Source organism: Mus caroli, unplaced genomic scaffold, assembly GCF_978045245.1.
Source record: "Mus caroli unplaced genomic scaffold, Mus_caroli_1 scaffold_8, whole genome shotgun sequence".
In the NCBI taxonomy this organism is placed as follows: Eukaryota; Metazoa; Chordata; class Mammalia; order Rodentia; family Muridae; genus Mus; species Mus caroli.
This window is the reverse complement of record NW_028227263.1, coordinates 39,528,531-39,547,027: the sequence shown is the minus strand read 5'-3', so window position 1 is coordinate 39,547,027 and position 18,497 is coordinate 39,528,531. Positions and strand designations below refer to the sequence as shown.

General features: G+C 38.6%; 2 protein-coding genes across 2 annotated transcripts; one reads left to right on the top strand and one right to left on the bottom strand.

The window, feature by feature from the left end:
• The first annotated feature begins 1,631 nt into the window (after window positions 1-1,631).
• LOC110299077 (olfactory receptor 2D3-like) lies at window positions 1,632-2,555 on the top strand. Its single transcript, XM_021168676.2, has one exon. It carries the CDS (start codon window positions 1,632-1,634, stop codon window positions 2,553-2,555), a length of 924 nt encoding a protein of 307 aa, XP_021024335.2.
• Window positions 2,556-10,841: 8,286 nt separating this feature from the next.
• LOC110299076 (olfactory receptor 2D3-like) lies at window positions 10,842-11,765 on the bottom strand. Its single transcript, XM_021168675.1, has one exon. The coding sequence runs from the start codon at window positions 11,763-11,765 to the stop codon at window positions 10,842-10,844; it is 924 nt and encodes a 307-aa protein (XP_021024334.1).
• Between the last annotated feature and the right edge of the window lie 6,732 nt (window positions 11,766-18,497).

Here is an 18,497-nt window from a genome sequence, read left to right as displayed (position 1 = left end):
TGTCAACAGCTCAGCAAAGAGAGAAGACATATAAACACCCATACCCTCCCCCCAAATCCACGATAAACCTAGTTTTATACAAGTCTTGTTCAGAAAACTGAAGCTGTTAAGACCATAGTGGCAAATGCTGTTTTAAGCATTTCATAGAAATATTTCCATTTCTTCTTTTATGTATATTTCTTCTTCTCCTTCTCCTCCTCCTTCTTCTCCTCCTCCTCCTTTCTCCTCCTCCTCCTCCTTCTTCTTCCTCTTCTTCTTCTTCCTCTTCTTCTTCTTCTTCTTCTTCTTCTTCTTCTTCTTCTTCTTCTTCTTCTTCTTCTTCTCCTCTTCTTCATCTTGTTCCTCCTCCCCTTCTTCTCCCCTCCCTCCTCCTCTTCCTCCTTCTCCCTCTCCTGCCCCTCTTCATCTTCCTCTTCCTCCGTCCCCTTCTCTCCACCTTCCTTCCCCCTTTGCTCACCCCCTCACATGATGATCCCTGATGCTTACAAGAAGGAGTATATATTTTATGCTTAGGACTGAGCACTCAATTGTCACTGATTCTCAGAATTCTGATTAGCATGAGTGTGCACCCATCACAGTTCACAGCAACAAGAAGCCTCTCTGACTAAGGCTGTAAGTAGATTTGTCTATTAGTATAAACATAAATATTTAAATGGCAGCTAGACACCATGCAAATTTAAGTAAACCATAGATAGAACTTTCCCTGTATGGACAATGACTTCCCTATGTATAGATTTTTTCAAAACAGGGTTTATAGGACAAGTATGTATTTTTCTCCTGTAGATTGGCCTGAAACTCAAAGAGCAGTTAATGACCTCCATGATACTAATGCTATTATAACAGTGGGCACATCTGACCTGGTAAGTTGACATCGTGGTTAAAAGGCTTAACAGTTGGGTAAGACTAAGGATGTTTTCTCCTTCATTGTAGCCCCTTCATATCTACTATATTATAAAAATAAAAATATCTCATGAATTTTAAATGACTAAAAGTAAATGTGATGAAACTTAACAATGCTGGACAATATGTGATACCAGCAGTTGTTAATTATGGAAATTAGTATGTAAGGACCCTATGGAAAGAAAAGACAGACTGCTGAAGATTTGCGTTACACTACGGAGTGTCAGAGTCAAAAAGAAAATATTTTAACTAATATATTCTTTATTAATCAGGATCACAGAATACTACTCCAGTCGACCTTACTTTAAATCTGGGCAAAATGATTCTTTAGATTGATCTTATAGATATAATTGAACAGACTTATTAAATGTAATAAAGGACAAAACATAAAATGTAACTAGTTAAAGTCATATAAACTTGCTTGTTTCCCACAGCCTTCTCAGAACAGACTAAACCAGATGAGGTTTGGTCATTTAGCATATTAAGACAGATACATTCTGACTGGTATTGCTAAAATATTAATGTAATAAAAAATTAGCTTTGGTTTTAAATTATTATAACTACTGGGCAAAACAAAACTTCAGTATTTAAGAATACAGAAACTGAACAGAAAGAAATCACTGACCTGTTTTTATAATTGACAAAAATATAAGCTGCTCTTCACTATCCTGCAATAAATAGTTTAGGTGTTTACTTCCTTGATGTTCTTCTACAGAGACAAACAGCCATTCATGGGTGAAGACAACAGAACCTCTGTGACAGAATTCATCTTCCTGGGCCTCTCACAGGACCCACAGACCCAAGTCCTGCTCTTCTTCCTCTTCCTCTTCATCTACCTGCTCACTGTGCTGGGAAACTTGCTGATCATCGTGCTCATCCACTCAGACCCCAGACTCCACACCCCCATGTACTTTTTCCTTAGAAACCTGTCTTTTGCAGATCTCTGCTTTTCTACTACCACAGTGCCTCAGGTGCTTGTCCACTTCCTGGTGAAGAGGAAGACCATTTCTTTTGCTGGGTGCTCCACACAGATAGTGGTGTTGCTTCTGGTCGGATGCACAGAGTGTGCACTGCTGGCAGTGATGTCCTATGACCGCTATGTAGCTGTCTGCAAGCCTCTGCACTACTCCACCATCATGACACACTGGGTATGTGTTCAGCTGGCTGCAGGGTCCTGGGCCAGTGGTGCACTTGTGTCCCTGGTGGATACCACATTCACATTACGTCTTCCTTATCAAGGTAACAATGTCATTAACCACTTTTTCTGTGAACCTCCTGCCCTCCTGAAGCTGGCTTCAGCAGATACATACAGCACAGAAATGGCGATCTTTGCAATGGGTGTGGTAATCCTCCTAGCACCTGTCTCCCTCATTCTCACCTCCTACTGGAACATTGTCTCTACTGTAATCCAGATGCAGTCTGGGGAGGGAAGGCTCAAGGTCTTCTCCACCTGTGGCTCCCACCTCATTGTTGTTGTTCTCTTCTATGGCTCAGGAATATTTGCCTACATGAGGCCCAACTCCAAGATAATGAATGAAAAGGATAAAATGATTTCAGTGTTCTACACAGCAGTGACCCCAATGCTGAACCCCATCATATACAGCCTGAGAAACAAAGATGTGAAAGGGGCTCTCAGGAGAATAACTACAAAATAATATGTTAGGACTGTGTCATGATTGAACTGGCCATTGTATTAATAGAAAACAGGGTTCTTTGTTTTTGTTTGTGTTTTTAAAATGTTTTCCGTCTTTTACTCTTTTCTCACATATCTTTCTATTTTCCTATATTTTTCTCTGCTTGATAGCTATGTGAATGAAATTAAAGTTAAAAATTGCAAGTAAAAACAAATTAGCAAATAGATGTGGGCATAAGAAGGGAGGAAAGAAGAAATGAAGAAAAATAAAAAGGATGAGAGAGGAGAAACAGCAAAGTTCTTTCTCTTTTAAGTCATACAAGTCAATAACAAAATTGACCTAATTATGCATCTAAGTATGTGTCAGCAAACATGAATAGAACAACAAAGCCATCACAAATATTTATGGGTCCATAGTCATTTCTTTCAACTATATTTTGAATTTACATTTCTCTGGGGCACATTCATAGAATTTGGGGTATAAATATGACACTTCTGTTTCAAGTTGACATAAAGAATTATGAAAGATACAGGCTATATTGAGAACGTTGTTCCCCAAACCTCCATATACTTTGGTGTATTTCTTTTCTCACATTTTCCCCTGTGTTATGATATAGAGAATCATTTCCACTTTTATGTATCCATCCATAATTTTTGCAACTGTGTAGTACCTGAAAATAATAAAGATAATCTTTTTCTGAAAATGGATTAATTTACTTATAATGACTTTCTCCACCCATTTCCCTCCAAATGATATAACTTACTATTAATTATATGTAACCCATTTTTCATTTGTTCTTTTGTTTTAGGTCACCCAACTTGGTTGGATAACTTAACCATTGAGAACAGAGCTGCAAAACTATCAGTGTACAACCATCTCTGTGATGTATTGAATTGTAATCATTCAAGTAAATACCCAGGAGTTGCTTTTAAAGTCATTTAAAAGTCTATATCTATGTGAGTGCATCATTTTGCTATAGTAGCTTTTGCCAAGGTCAATAATGCTATAAATAAACTATTTAAACAGACTTTTACCCTGTATTGCATTAGAATAGCTGAGAATTCCTTCAGAAAAAGCTTCTCCATTTGCCACTATCAACAAACTTTGATTTAATAGTTCATCTAATTCTTGCCTCACTGAGGTTAACTATTCTTTATCCCCCTGAATTATTCATAAATCCCTTGTTCTCTCATGTTCTCTTCCTTATGGTCCTTCCAGTGTGATTTATCATCCAGGACTGACTTGCAGAGTAACAGCTGGATATGGTGTGGCGGGGGCATATATCTTCCTCTATTTTGTCCCCTTCTATGCCTTCTTTGTTTATTACACTCATCTACTGCTTCTAGATCTATGCAGAAATGATTCTTAACTTCTTGCCTTTACCATGTCATAACTAGACTTCTCTCTCTTATGGTCACTAGTGATATATTACTGAGGTGATTTATTTTTGAGGAGCTGCATTTCTATGGTATGGCAGTGATGATATTACAATTGAAGTTTGTCTACTCTCTTGGTGGTACTTGGGAATAAACCCTCGAGAGAGTGCTATTTACTAAAGAGATACCCAATTAAAACTTAATAAATATCCAAACTCACTCATTTACAAATCACAATATAAAACACACACTATATATTATTAGGAATCATTTTATTATTATGTTCACTTAGCAGAACAATAGTAGTAGGTTTTCCCTTGGGTCCATGACCTATCTAGTCTCAGGTTGTTGGCCATTTTTTTGCAGTGTCAGGTATGGGTTCCATCTTATGATATAGGTCTCAAATCTAATATTTAAAAGTTGGCTACTGTCATCACATTTATGACAATATTACACAAGTATTTTTGCAGGCAGGACACCCCTGTAGTTCTCAGGGTTTACAGCTTGTGATGTTTATTATTTTTCTTCTCTAATAGCATGAACAGTACCTTGCAGCAGCATGAATGTTAGTCAGCAGGAGAGAAGCTTCTGTTTGAACACCACCTTGTTCTTCGTGTTTTATGATATAAATACGTGTTGTCTCCAGCAACAGGGCCTTACCATTAAGTTTAAGCATTGGCAGTAGCCTGTAATATTTGGGGCATCCATTAGACCTCATTGTCCTATGAATTGACAAGAAATAAATCATTCCTGGCACCAGGGAATTTTCCATGGCTGCTTAAGATGTCTAGATAGGGTATTATTTTCCCAATTACATTTTAATTATATTTGAATTTCTTTTTATATGTGTACATATTTTAGAAATATGTACATATATTCTACAATAATTGACTTCCATGTGGCTTCAAAGGAGGTTTTGTAGTAGTTGTCACTCCCAATGTTCCCATCTTGACCCTACCCTTCCATTCCCTTTACCATTTAATCTTTTTCTGCACTTTTACTTTTATAAAATCTTCACATTTATATCACTATGGTCTATTTTCTCTTCCTGGAAAATTCTCTTTTCCTTCAGCCCCCTAGTAGCTACCTAACTTCTGTGGGTATTCTAAATAAAACACATGTATCTAAACCTTAAGAAATAGCAGTAACTTCACAAAATGAATAGGTAGTATTTCTATTTTATGGACTAGTGTGAGGAATATTAACATTAGGTCTTGTTTTAAGGTCTGATCTCCAATAAGAGGGTCATTGGGTTTATTAACTACACTCCACAACAGGGATCATGCTCAAGAGTAGTTGGCCAACAACAACAACAAAATGGAATCCATGCTTTTCTTGTGTGAGTTTTTGGGTTGGATTTGGTATATTTGTCTTTTTGTGTTTTGTTTGCTTGTTTGTTTTGATATGTATTGGGTTGCTTATTGAGAAAGTCAGAAACAGAAAAAAACATGAAGTTGGATGGGTTAGCAATGTATGGAGGACCTGGGAGAAGTTAGGGGACATGAAAGATGTGACCAAAATACATTGTGTAAAAAATAAGTCCATAAATATAGAAAGGAAACATGCATGCAAATCATGAAAAAGAACCATAATGCTCTAAAACATAATTATCCAACCAATTAATTTAAATATACTAAAATTGACATAATAAATGGAAAGCACAAATATTTAATTGAAAATTTTTCTGTGACCCGAAGAGAATGTAAGAAAGTGCAAATAAATAAAGTAATTAACCCAGCCTCTGGAGAAAAAAAAATGAGCAACAAAGAGAAAAGGTCAGTAGAATAGACATGAAAATTAATAGTTTGAGTGAAAATAACACCAAGTTGGAAGAAATGTTCAAGAGAAAACAGATTTGAAAATAAATATAAATATGAGAAATAACTAGCACAGTGAATTAAAGGGAAAGCACTGTGAAAGTACAGCCAATAGATTAACCCAGCCAAAGAAAGAATATCAGACAACAGGGCAAGCTCAAAGAAATACCAATAATGAGGAAAAATAAGTAAATGACCAAAACCACTTTGTTGAAGCAATCTGAGACATGAAAAAGAGAACAAACTAAAGTCCTGAAAAATGAATTCAATGAAATGACAGAAATTTTCCTAAGTCTAGGCAAAAAATATCCAAATAGAAGAGGTATTTAAAATTCTAGAGATATGGCCAAGAAAAACCTCTTCACAATATATTATAGTCAATATGTCAAAAATCACAAACAAAGAATTGGTACTAACAGTTTTAAGAAAAAAAGCACCTATTTACTAACAAAAGTAAAGACATCAGATCTTTTATCAACAATCTTAAAGCCTGGAAAACATGTAGCTAAATCCCTGAAAATAAATGTCAACCCACATAGTTATATTTAACAAGATAAAAGTTAAGACAAGATGCTTTTAAGAACAGACTAACACTATTATTGGTTTGTGAACAAATCATGCCAGCTTTACAGACAGCACAAAGAAACAAAAACACAGAAAGAACAAAGTTTCAGTCATGAAAGCACTGTAAAGAATAAATAAAATGAAGATGAAACATAGAGAGTGTATTGTGTAAAATTCAGTAAAATAGCACCCTAATACTAAAGGAGAAGAGGAGATGAATTAATAATAACTCAAACAACCAGAAAAATCAATTATATAAGAATTGGCAAACATTTTGGGGGGGGGGAACTTAAATATAAATGGTCAGGCAGAGCATCAGTGCTTAAATCGCTGCAGTAAGAAGATGTAACTCCTTCCATGGGTATTTCGTTCCCCATTCTAAGGATGAATGAAGTATCCACACGTTGGTCTTCCTTATTCCTTTTGTTTTTTGAAATATAATTATTATAATTAAATAGTCTTTGAATCATATTGTACATAGGTTATAGGCCATATGGTTAAAAAGATATATACATACCTAACAGTGTAAATTACTTATTTTGGAATGGTGAAAATGTGCATTTTCCTTTAGCATTTTGCTTATTGTTAATTTCTACTTTTCCTTTGATGACTACCTTACATATTAACATAGAAAATTGAGTTTTTATATGGAAATTTGGGGGGCACTATATTCAGCCATCTTTGGTAAGAGAGGCCCCTTGGTCTTGCAAACTCTATATGCCCCAGTACAGGGGAACACCAAGGCCAAGAATTGGGAGTGGGTGGGTAGGGGAGCAGGGCGGGGGGGGGGGGGGAGGGTATAGGGAACTTTCGGGATAGCATTTGAAATGTATTTTAAGAAAATAATAAATTTTTAAAATTTAAAAAAAAAAAAGAAAATTAGCGGTCTTTCTTATTCTTGATTTTCTTGTGTATTGCAAATTGTGTCGGGTATTCTAAGTTTCTGGGCTAATATCCACTTATCAGTGAGTGTGTATCAAGTGACTTCTTTTGTGATTGAGTTACCTCACTCGGGATGATATCCTCCAGATACATCCATTTGCCCAAGGATTTCATAAATTCGTTGTTTTTAATAGCTGAGTAGTACTCCATTGTGTAAATGTACCACATTTTCTGTATCCATTCCTCTGTTAAGGGGCATCTGGGTTCTTTCCAGCTTCTGGCTATTATAAATAAGTCTGCTATGAACATAGTGGAGCATGTGTCCTTCTTACCGGTTGGAACATCTGGATATATGCCCAGGAGAGGTATTGCTGGATCTTCTGGTAGTACTATGTCTAATTTTCTGAGGAATCACCAGACTGACTTCCAGAGTGGTTGTACAAGCTTGCAATCCCACCAACAATGGAGGAGTGTTCCTCTTTCTCCACATCCTCACCAGAATCTGCTGTCACCTGAATTTTTGATCTTAGCCATTCTGACTGGTGTGAGGTGGAATCTCAGGGTTGTTTTGATTTGCATTTCGCTGATGATAAAGGATGTTGAACATTTCGCTGATGATAAAGGATGTTGAATCACAAAAGAAGTCATTTGATACACACTCACTGATAAGTGAACATTTTTTCAGGTGCTTCTCAGCCATTCAGTATTCCTCAGGTGAGAATTCTTTGTTTAGCTCTATACCCCATTTTTATGGGGTTATTTGAATTTCTGGAGTCCAGCTGATGGATCATCCAGAGACTACCCCACCCAGGGATCCATCCCATAATCAGCCACCAAACCCAGACACTATTGCATATGCCAGCAAGATTTCACTGAAAGGACCCTGATATAGCTGTCTCGTGTGAGGCTATGCCAGTGCCTGGCAAACACAGAAGTGGATGCTCACTGTCATCTATTGAATGGAACACAGGGCCCCCAATGAAGGAGCTAGAGAAAGTACCCAAGGAGCTGAAGGGGTCTGCAACCCTATAGGTGGACAACAATATGAACTAACCAGTACCCTCAGAGCTCTTGTCTCTAGCTGCATATGTAGCAGAATATGGCCTAGTTGGCCATCATTGGGAAGAGAGGCCCCTTGGTCTTGCAAACTTTATATGCCCCAGTACAGGGGAATGTCAGGGCCAAGAAGTGGGAGTGGGTGTGTAGGGGAGCAGGGTGGGGGGAGGGTAGAGGGAACTTTCAGGATAGCATTTGAAATGTAAATAAAATTTAAAAAAAGAAGAAGAAGAAGATCCTGGGTGTCCAGTAAGCCCTAAGAGGAGGAAGAAAATCATCTAGGTCAAGAGGGGAGATTCAGGAGGGCAGTGCGGGCATGAACATGGATAAAGTGCAGTGATATATATCTGTGCACACACACACAGAGTGTTCTGATGTTTTTTTTAATCATTCTCCTACTTTCTTTTTTATGTACTTTCATTTGTTTTCCCACATTATTTAAAACAGACATTTTAATAGATATGTGCATAACAAAAGGCTAACTTGTTATGCTAATTGAAAGGTTAATTTAAAAATAATTACATGGCAATCAGATGTTTAAAGGGAAATTCACCAGCTATCTATTTCACCTCATTCTCTACTGAGAAGCACTGTTTCTAACAATCAACTGAGCACACATTTTACATTCTGTTATGTGAACTTGGATCTGCATTACAAAGTTCAAATGTCCCACTAAGATCAAAAACAGCTTGCTGGCCTTCATCCTTTTACATTATCTTCATTCTCTATCATCATTCCCATAAATCATCCAATCTTCACTTGCTTTACAAGATAGCCAGATTTGGGAGGTGGAGTATGAGAAGAGATGACTAAAAGGCTTTTGGGGGTGATATTGAAACAGTGCAGTAGAAACTGCCTGTATTCTATGAGGGTGACCCTAGATGGATTCCTAGTACTGGAGGATAAGGAGGCTGAACTGGCCATATTCTATAACCAGGCAACTTCCAGTTGTGGGACTGGGACACCAACCCAGCCAGAAAACTTTTTACCTACAATCTATCCTGCCTGCAAAATATGTTAAAAATAACAATGGGGCCCCAGAATTTGTGGGAGTAGCCAATCAATGATTGGTCTAATTTGAGGCCTATTCCACGAAAGAGAGCCCATGCCCAACACTGTCTGAATGACCACAAATGAGAGGCTAGACAGAACAGAGACCTAGCATAGAAAAAAAAATCAATAAAATGATTCCTGATGATATTCTGTTATACTCATAAATCAGTGCCTAGCCCAGGCAGCATCAAGGACACTTCTAGCAACTGATAGGAATAGATGCACAGATCCATGCCCAAATACTGGGTGGAGAAAGAGCTAAATTGGAGATCTCTATCACATCCCTCCCCTTGGAGTTCAGGGAACCCCATGGAAGAAGGGAGAAAGAGTTATAGGAGCCATAAAAGTTGAGAATACCAGAACACCAGCCAGAGAATCAAGTAAGCAAAGCTTGTAAGTGTTCATACACACTAAATCAACAATCACGGAGCCTGCATGGGTCTGGGCTAGGTCCTTTGCTTATACATTATGCTTGTTAGCTTGACAATTTTGTGGAATTGTGAACACTGGGAGTGGGGAATGACTCTAATGCTTTTGCCTTCTCTTGGGATCATGTTCTCCTACTGGATTACCAAGGATTTGTGTCTAGTCTTAATGTACCATGCTATGCTGTATTTGGTTGATATCCCTGGGAGGCTTTCTCTTTTCTGAAGGAAAACAGAGCAGTGGGTATGAGAGAAATGTGTGGAGGGAGGGAAAATTGTGATTGGGATGTACTATATGAGAGAAAAATAAAATATAAAAGAAAAAAGAAATTAAAATGTATAGTTAAGAAGGAATAAATGAGGGAAGGAAGGAAGGAAGGAAGGAAGGAAGGAAGGAAGGAAGGAAGGAAGGAAGGAAGGAAGGAAGGAAGGAAGGAAGGAAACTACAAATAAGTCTTCTTATCCAGATGTCTTATTTTTAGATTTATGTCTACTCTCTTAAATTTATAAACATCTATCACTTGTTTGGCTAATATAATTTCTATTCAATTTCAGTAATTATTACAATTAGTATGAAAACAAATGCCAGAAATATAACATGAGTTATATTTTCATGTCTACTTCTCAAGCTCTATAAAGGTGCATGGAATATAAAATATATATTCAAAATACAATTGCCAAATGCATATATACAAATGACACAAGTTAACTTCATTGCAAAATACATAGTATCCTATTTGTGTGAGATTTCTTTTCCATTGGGTATTTTTTGGACAAATACTATAACACTTTGTTTAATTTCCATATTTGTATGAGCAAGAAAAAAATGGCTATTATATTGCTTCCTCCCTCCTACCTTCCCAAACATTCTCACTTCCTTCCTTATTCTCCCTTCTTCCATTTGCAAATAAAAATTTTACCTTTCACTTTTCTTTCTTCATTTCAATTTTCTTTCAACGTCTATTAAGATCCCTTTCTTTTAAATAATCAATTGAATGAAACACATAAAAGTGATATGAAAAGAAGAAAAAGAAAGTAGGAGAACGGCATGAAACAAGAAAAATCTCAAAGAAAATTGCTTCTCTCCATATCTCTGACATTCTTAAAACACTCACATTGCCATCTCAGAAAATGTTATCTTGAAGTTATTCTCCTGAGAGCCCCTTTCACATCCTTGTTTCTCAGGCTGTAAATGATGGGGTTCAGCATCGGGGTCACTGCTGAATAGAACACCGAAATCATTTTATCTCTTTCGTTCATTATCTTGGAATTTGGTCTCATGTAGGCAAATATTGCTGAGCCATAGAAAAGACCAACAACAATGAGGTGGGAGCCACAGGTGGAGAAGACCTTGAGCCTTCCTTCCCCAGACTGCATCTGGATTACAGTAGAGACAATGTTCCAGTAGGAGATGAGGATGAGGGAGACAGGTGCTAGGAGAATTACCACACCCATTGCAAAGATTGCCATTTCTGTACTGTAGGTATCTGCCGAAGCCAGCTTCAGGAGGGCAGGAGGCTCACAGAAAAAGTGGTTAATGACATTGTTCCCTCGATAAGGAAGACGCAATGTGAATGTAGCATCTACCAGGGACACAAATGCACCACTGGCCCAGGACCCTGCAGCCAGCTGAACACATACCCAGTGTGTCATGATGGTGGAGTAGTGCAGAGGCTTGCAGACAGCCACATAGCGGTCATAGGACATCACTGCTAGAAGTGCACAATCTGTACACCCTACTAGAAGCAACATGACTAATTGTATGGAGCACCCAGCAAAAGAAATGGTCTTCCTCTTCACCAGGAAGTGGACAAGCACCTGGGGCACTGTGGTAGTAGAAAAGCAGAGATCTGCAAAGGACAGATTTCTAAGGAAAAAGTACATGGGGGTGTGGAGTCTGGGGTCTGAGTGGATGAGCACGATGATCAGCAGGTTTCCCAGCACAGTGAGCAGGTAGATGAAGAGGAAGAGGAAGAAGAGCAGGACTTGGGTCTGTGGGTCCTGTGAGAGACCCAGGAAGATGAATTCTGTCACAGAGGTTCTGTTGTCTTCACCCATGAATGGCTGTTTGTCTCTGTAGAAGAGCATCAAGGAAAGACACACACACATCAATTGTTTCAGGATATCTGAATGACTTAGGTATTTTAATCATACTCCCCAACATCAAACTATGTATTTAAGTCTGAATTTTAATTTGTTTAGTAGCTTGACAGTTGGAAGTCTGTTTGAACCCTTCTTTTCTTACATCCTCTAATATGTAAACAACAACAAAAAAGTGTGCAGCCATTGGCTGAACCCCCTGATGACTCATGTCCCTCATAGTGTTGCTCAAAGTCCCCCTGGCCTTTTAACTAAGGTAAAGAAACTGGTGTGTCTGTAAACCAGGTTAGAATTCCCCACTATACAGTGATGACATGTATAAAAACCCACTTTTCTCACAGTTACAAGTAAATACTAATGGAACACTCAGGGAAAGAAATGAAAGCAATAGAGATGTCTACAGTTCTTTCTTTTGCCCAACACTTCTATCATTTATTTTTACTTTGAAGAGAGTACTGGAGAATATTAAAAATAGCTGCCTCTTGTAAGGTTTTACTCAGTAATATATTTTTAATGACACCCAATATATGTTGTGTATTCTCTTTTCTTCTTCTTTTTTTTTTTTTGCACAAAACTTATTGACAAAACATAAATAAGATCAAAACACACAACCTTAATATAATGGGTGCCTCTAACTGCCAGTCACCAGTTTTTGTTTCTTTCACTTTTCACCCCCCTTCCCTTTTCCCTCTGGCTCTGGCCCTGCTTGCTCCGGTCCTGCTCACTCCGGCCCCTACTCACTCCGGACCTATTTCACTTTTTAAATTCAAAACTTTTCTCGTAAATATTTTATGAATTTTATTATCAAAAACTTAAAAATGAAAAGCATCATACACCAGTATTAAACATAACCAAAGACTACACAGCAAATGAACTTTTAAACCACTAGAAATACTATGAAGTTTGAAAGAGGACATAAAGCTAATTGTTCTAGGTATAGCTTTGTTGAGGACTTTTTTTTTTTTGGTCATACATAAGACATATTCAATAATGAAAGTGAAAACCCAGTGTGAAGGGTCCACTGTTTTGAAATGCTATTCAAAATCTCTTCAGGGCCACATAAGACTATTTTATTCACAATGGAAACATAAAACAAGAAAATAGAGTATTATTAATCTGGCTTCTCTAATGCTAATTGTTCTGTACCCTGCTCTTTTGAGTGAACAAAATACAGTTGAAACCTAAGACAGCTAAGTCCTGCAGAGAGATTTCTGTATTTGAAGGCAGATTTTTGCAATCACCTAAGTTAACAAAAAAGAAAAAAAATATGATTAGAGTTAAAAAGGCCTGTAAAGCATTATTAAGCAAACATTTGTGTGTGAATATAATACATGAAAAAGAAGAGGAAAGACATAGGACTCATATTTAATGAGATAATATCTGAATATTTTTTATGACTTATAGGAGATATGAACCTCTAGATCCATCAAACTCACGGGATCCAAATTGCTTCAAGTCCAGTTATAAGAGCACTAAGTGACAAACATCAACACACACACACACACACATACACACAAAAAAAAAACACACAAAATAGTAATCCTCATGAGACTACAGCAGCAGGCAGTGAGAATAGCTTAACAACCTGGGACTCTACTTAGTTTGGGTTATGCACGTATCCCTCCTTTAATAATGTACTGTATAACTTGTAATAAGGACACATGCTCCACTATGTTCATAGCAGCCTTATTTATAATATCCAGAAGTGGGAAAGAACCCAGATGTGCCTCAACAGAAGAATGGATACAGATAATGTGGTGCATTTACACAATGGAGTACTACTCAGCTATTAAAAACAATGAATTTATGAAATTCTTAGGCAAATTGATGGGTCTGAAGGATATCATCCTGAGTGAGGTAACCAAATCACAAAAGAACACACATGATACACACTCACTGATAAATGGATATTATCCCGGAAACTTAGAATACCCAAGATACACTTTGCAAAACACATGAAACTCAAGAAGAACGAACACCAAAGTGTAGATACTTCGTTCCTTCTTAGAATGTGGAACAAAATACTCATGGAAGGAGTTACAGAGACAAAGTTCAGAGCAGAGTCTTAAGGAAAGACCACCCAGAGAATGCCACACTTGGGGATCCATCCCATAAACAACCACCAAACCCAGACACTAGGCAGATGCCAACAAGAGCCTGCTGACAGGAGCCTGATATAGCTGTCTCCTTCGAGGCTCTACCAGTGCCTGGAAAATACAGAAGTGGATGCTCACAGTCATCCATTGGACAGACTACAAGGTCCCCAATGAAGGAGTCAGAAAAATACCCAGGGAGTTGAAGGGGACTGAAGCCCCATAGAAGGAACATCAATATGAACTAACCAGTACCCCCAGAGGTCCTTGGAACTATACCACCAATCAAAGAAAACACATGGTGGAACTTGTGGCTCTAGCAATATATGTAACAGAGGATGGCCTAGTCAGTAATCAATGAGGGGAGAGGCTCTTGGTCCTATGAAGGCTCTATGCCCCAGTATAGGGGAATGCGAGGACCAGGAATGGGAGTGGGTGGGTTGGGGAGCAGGGGGAGGTGGAAGGGGATAGGGAATTTTCAGAGGGGAAACTAGGAAAGGGAATAACATTTGAAATGTAAATAAAGAAAATATCTAATAAAAAAAATAATGTACTATATAGCCTGAGATCCTTGCCTGCATGTACTTCTCTCTCTCTCTCTCTCTCTCTCTCTCTCTCTCTCTCTCTCTCTCTCTCTCTCTCTCTCTCTCTCTCTCTCACACACACACACACACACACACACACACACACACACACACACATACATAGTCACACACACACAAACAAACGTGCACAGCATTCCAAACAATGTTTTGTGAAATCTGTTAGCAACATGAGACCCTCCTCTGCATGGAGCTGTGTGAGCATTACTCTGAACAATAGGATGTTTCTCCTCTTTTTGGTGACTATCAGTCATAGACTATAAACAGCTGTGCACTATTCATGTAAAGGTATCAGGGGGCCAATCCAAGCTGAGCTGATTTGGGGTGCATGAACAATAAGGCAAACTACATTCTGCAAGTGAACTTTTATAGAAAACCTTCTAATTTCAATGTTTTGTCTATGTGATTAAGATTAGAAGTACTGTGGGAAGGGACAAAGGTTTACATAGTCCAAATCTGACAATCATAATAGAGATCTACCAATGACAAAGTCCGCCTCCCCTTAGAACCCATAGAAGAAACCTGAGTCCCCTTGAGAACTCTCACTCCTGTGACTTGTTGCTATTCATGGCAGCATATGTCTTTCAGATCTGTACTATTATTTTGACTTTTAATAAAGTGCCTTAGTTATTGTGCTCATCAGTGTGCACTTATTTTAATTCATTGAATAAGCTTCCACTAACTCTGAATGCACTCAACCCAGATACCAAACATCATTACCAAAATAAACAGCAAATAAAAGGATGCTGTGTTCAGAGAGAGAAGAAGAAAGAAGGAAAAAATAAAAACAACATCAACAACAAAACAAAACCAAAAACCTGGCGGGCAAGAGAACTATATTGTATCAGTTTTCCATTGTTGTGAAAAGGTTACCTGAGATAATCAGCTTGAAAAGAGGAAGTTTTATTCTGGATCAGGTTTCAGTCCATGGTTCTTGGTTCTGCTGCTTCTGGCCTCTAGCAACACAGTTTATAATGAGGGCCCACAGGAACTGCTCATGTGTATGTATATAGTTGATCACATAGAATTTGAGAGTACAGTAGTGCTTATCAGAGTCTGGGAAAGAGAGACATACAGAAGAATTGGTTAACATGTACAAATATATTTCTATATCATCTGAGCAAGTTCTGTGTTCTTCTAATGTAGTTAGGCAACTACAGTAATAATTAGTTTTATATTTCAAAACATCTAGAAAATAGGATTTTGAATTTTCCTCAATGAAATGATAAAAATTTGAAGTGATGCATGCATCAATTACCTTCATTTAGTCATTTTATAATATGTATCTTACAAATAAAATATTAAAGTTAAAATTAAAGAATGTATAGAAAAGCCATATGTACCAATATATAAAATATCATAATTATAGACATGTTGTTCTTATTGATGTAATTATACTATAAGCAGAGTCAAAATAACTGGCCAAGTCGGTTGAAATAACAAGGACACCGACTCATGACAATACACAACACTTTCACATACTCACTGTGAGTGATAAAGGAGGCTGTGGGTGGCTGAGACCTGGAACTCTGACTTGGGAACAGAAAGGTCTTGACTGAAAATCCCCAGGATCAATCACCATGTTAAAGAGAACTTATGAACTCATTGTCAACTAGAGGGACACCTGAGAACAGGGACAGTTCGCCGACCACATGAAGCTCATGAAGAAGGAAGATCAAAGTATGGATACTTCTGTCCTTCTTAGAAGGGAGAACAAAATACTCAAAGGAGGAAATACTGAGACAAAGTGTGGAGGAAAGGCCATCCAGAGACTGCCCCATCTGGTGCTCCATCCCATATACAGTCATGACAAAACCAGACACTATTGCAGATGCAAAGAAGTGATTGCTGGCAGGAGCCTGATATGTATGTATGGGGGGGAGCACCCTCATAGAGGCATGGGGAGGAGGAGATATGGGGGTTGTGGAGGAAAAACTGGGAAGGGGGATAACATTTTAAATGTAAATAAATAAAATAACCAATAAAAAATGAAAAATAATTAAGAGCTGGAAGATAGGAAAAAAAAGAAAGTAATGCACATAATGCAATTCCCACCAACAAAAATTAGATAAGACTAAACAATAAGCATGAAACAAAGCATGGGGAAACAAGCTGGTACTTTATTTTGCTTTTTAGATAAAAGTTAAATCACACTAATCTTCAAATTCAATGCACTAGAGAGATGGCAGATTAAGGGGAAAGCAAACAGGCCTGTCCTAAAACTGGGTATTGGTCAGAACTTTATTCTCCTCACTGGGATGATGTGATTCGTCCCTCCTCTAATATCATTTGTGTGGTTTCCAGAGGCAGAGCAGGTTTCCCACAGTAGATCAGTCAAATTAAGTCAGCCAGAACTTTCAGATGAAAACACTTCTTTCTGCCAGGGTTTCCTGGGCTGAAACTCCCTAGATGATATCCACTGCATTATGGATATGAACTTATATCTCCCACCTACACTTGCAGGGCTTTCTAGGTGGGCTGCTTCTTCATGATTGTGAAACAGTCATTTAGTTTATTTCTATCACCCATTTTCCCAATATCATCTAATGTAACAAAGGGATGTAATCAAAGTCAGTTGAAATAACAAGGACATCGACTCATGACAATGCACAACACTTTCCCATATACAGTCATCAAACCCAGACACTATTGCAGATGCCAAGAAGTGATTGCTGACAGGAGCCTGATATGTATGTCTCCTGAGAGGCTCTGCCAGAGTCTTACCAGTACAAATGTGGATGTTTGCAGCCACCCATCAGACTGAGCACCAGGACCCCAATGGAGGAGATAGGCAAAGGACTGAAGGAGCTGAAGGTATTTGCAGCCCCATAGAAAGAATATCAACCAACCAGACCCCCAGAGCTCCCAAGGTCTAAACCACCAACCTAAGAGTACTCATGGAGGAACCTATGGCTCCAGCGGCATATGTAGCAGAGGATGGCCTTGTTGGACAAAAAGAGAGGAAAGGCCCTTGGTCCTGGGAAGGCTTGATGCCCCAGTGTTGGGGAATGCCAGGGCAGGGAAGCAGGAGTGGGGGGGAGGGGACAAGGATAGGGAGTTTCCAGATGGGAAACCGGGAAAGGGAATAACATTTGAAATATAAATAAATAGAATATCCCGAAAGAGAGAGAGAGAGAGAAAGAGAGAGAGAGAGAGAGAGACATCTGCAGACTCACACAGCTTCTGTGGTAACTCCAGTTCCCACTTGTGTCTCCAGATCAGTAGGCTCAGGTTGTACCTGTAAGCTTTGAATGCCCAAACCCAAGTGGGTAAGAAGAATAAGAAAGGAACCCTTAATAGGCATGGTCTGGTACTGAAAGAGACAGGGGAAATTCTAGGAGTAGCTTTAGAGCTATGAAGAGGCAATGGATATGCATAGTTTTGATAGTCCTAACAGTAGCTTCATCCAGCAGTCTACCAGCTGCAGAACAACTGTGGAGCATAGTTGTTTCTGGGGGTTTGTTTAGTTTAGTTTTGTTTTGTTTTTCGAGACAGGGTTTCTCTATATAGGCCTGGCTGTCCTGGAACTCACTCTGTAGACCAGGCTGGCCTGGAAATCAGAAATCCGCCTGGCTCTGCCTCCCAAGTGCTGGGATTAAAGGCGTGCACCACCACCGCCTGGGGGAGCACAGTTTCTGAAGAGCACTCATTCTCTTTAGATGCCAGATGGGAAAGGGAAAGAGAGGGAAGCAAATTCCTCTGTCATGAATGGAATCAGGATCAAACTCTTTGAAAGGAGTAATTCCCCCTGGGCATTTTCTCCAATCTTACCTGGTGTCCGCACAGTACAGTTAGCCCAGCAGTGGAGAAAGAGTGACTAAGAGAGGTATGGTTTCTGCAGCCTTGATGTCCTCAGCCTACCAGGCAACCTTCATTTCTGTTTCCAAAATAAGTGGCAGCTGGTGCACCAAATGAAATACAAGTCTTATCCTAGCCTAATCCAGTGAGTACTCTTCTATGAAGAGACACAGCTTGAAGCCTACTAAGAAACCACC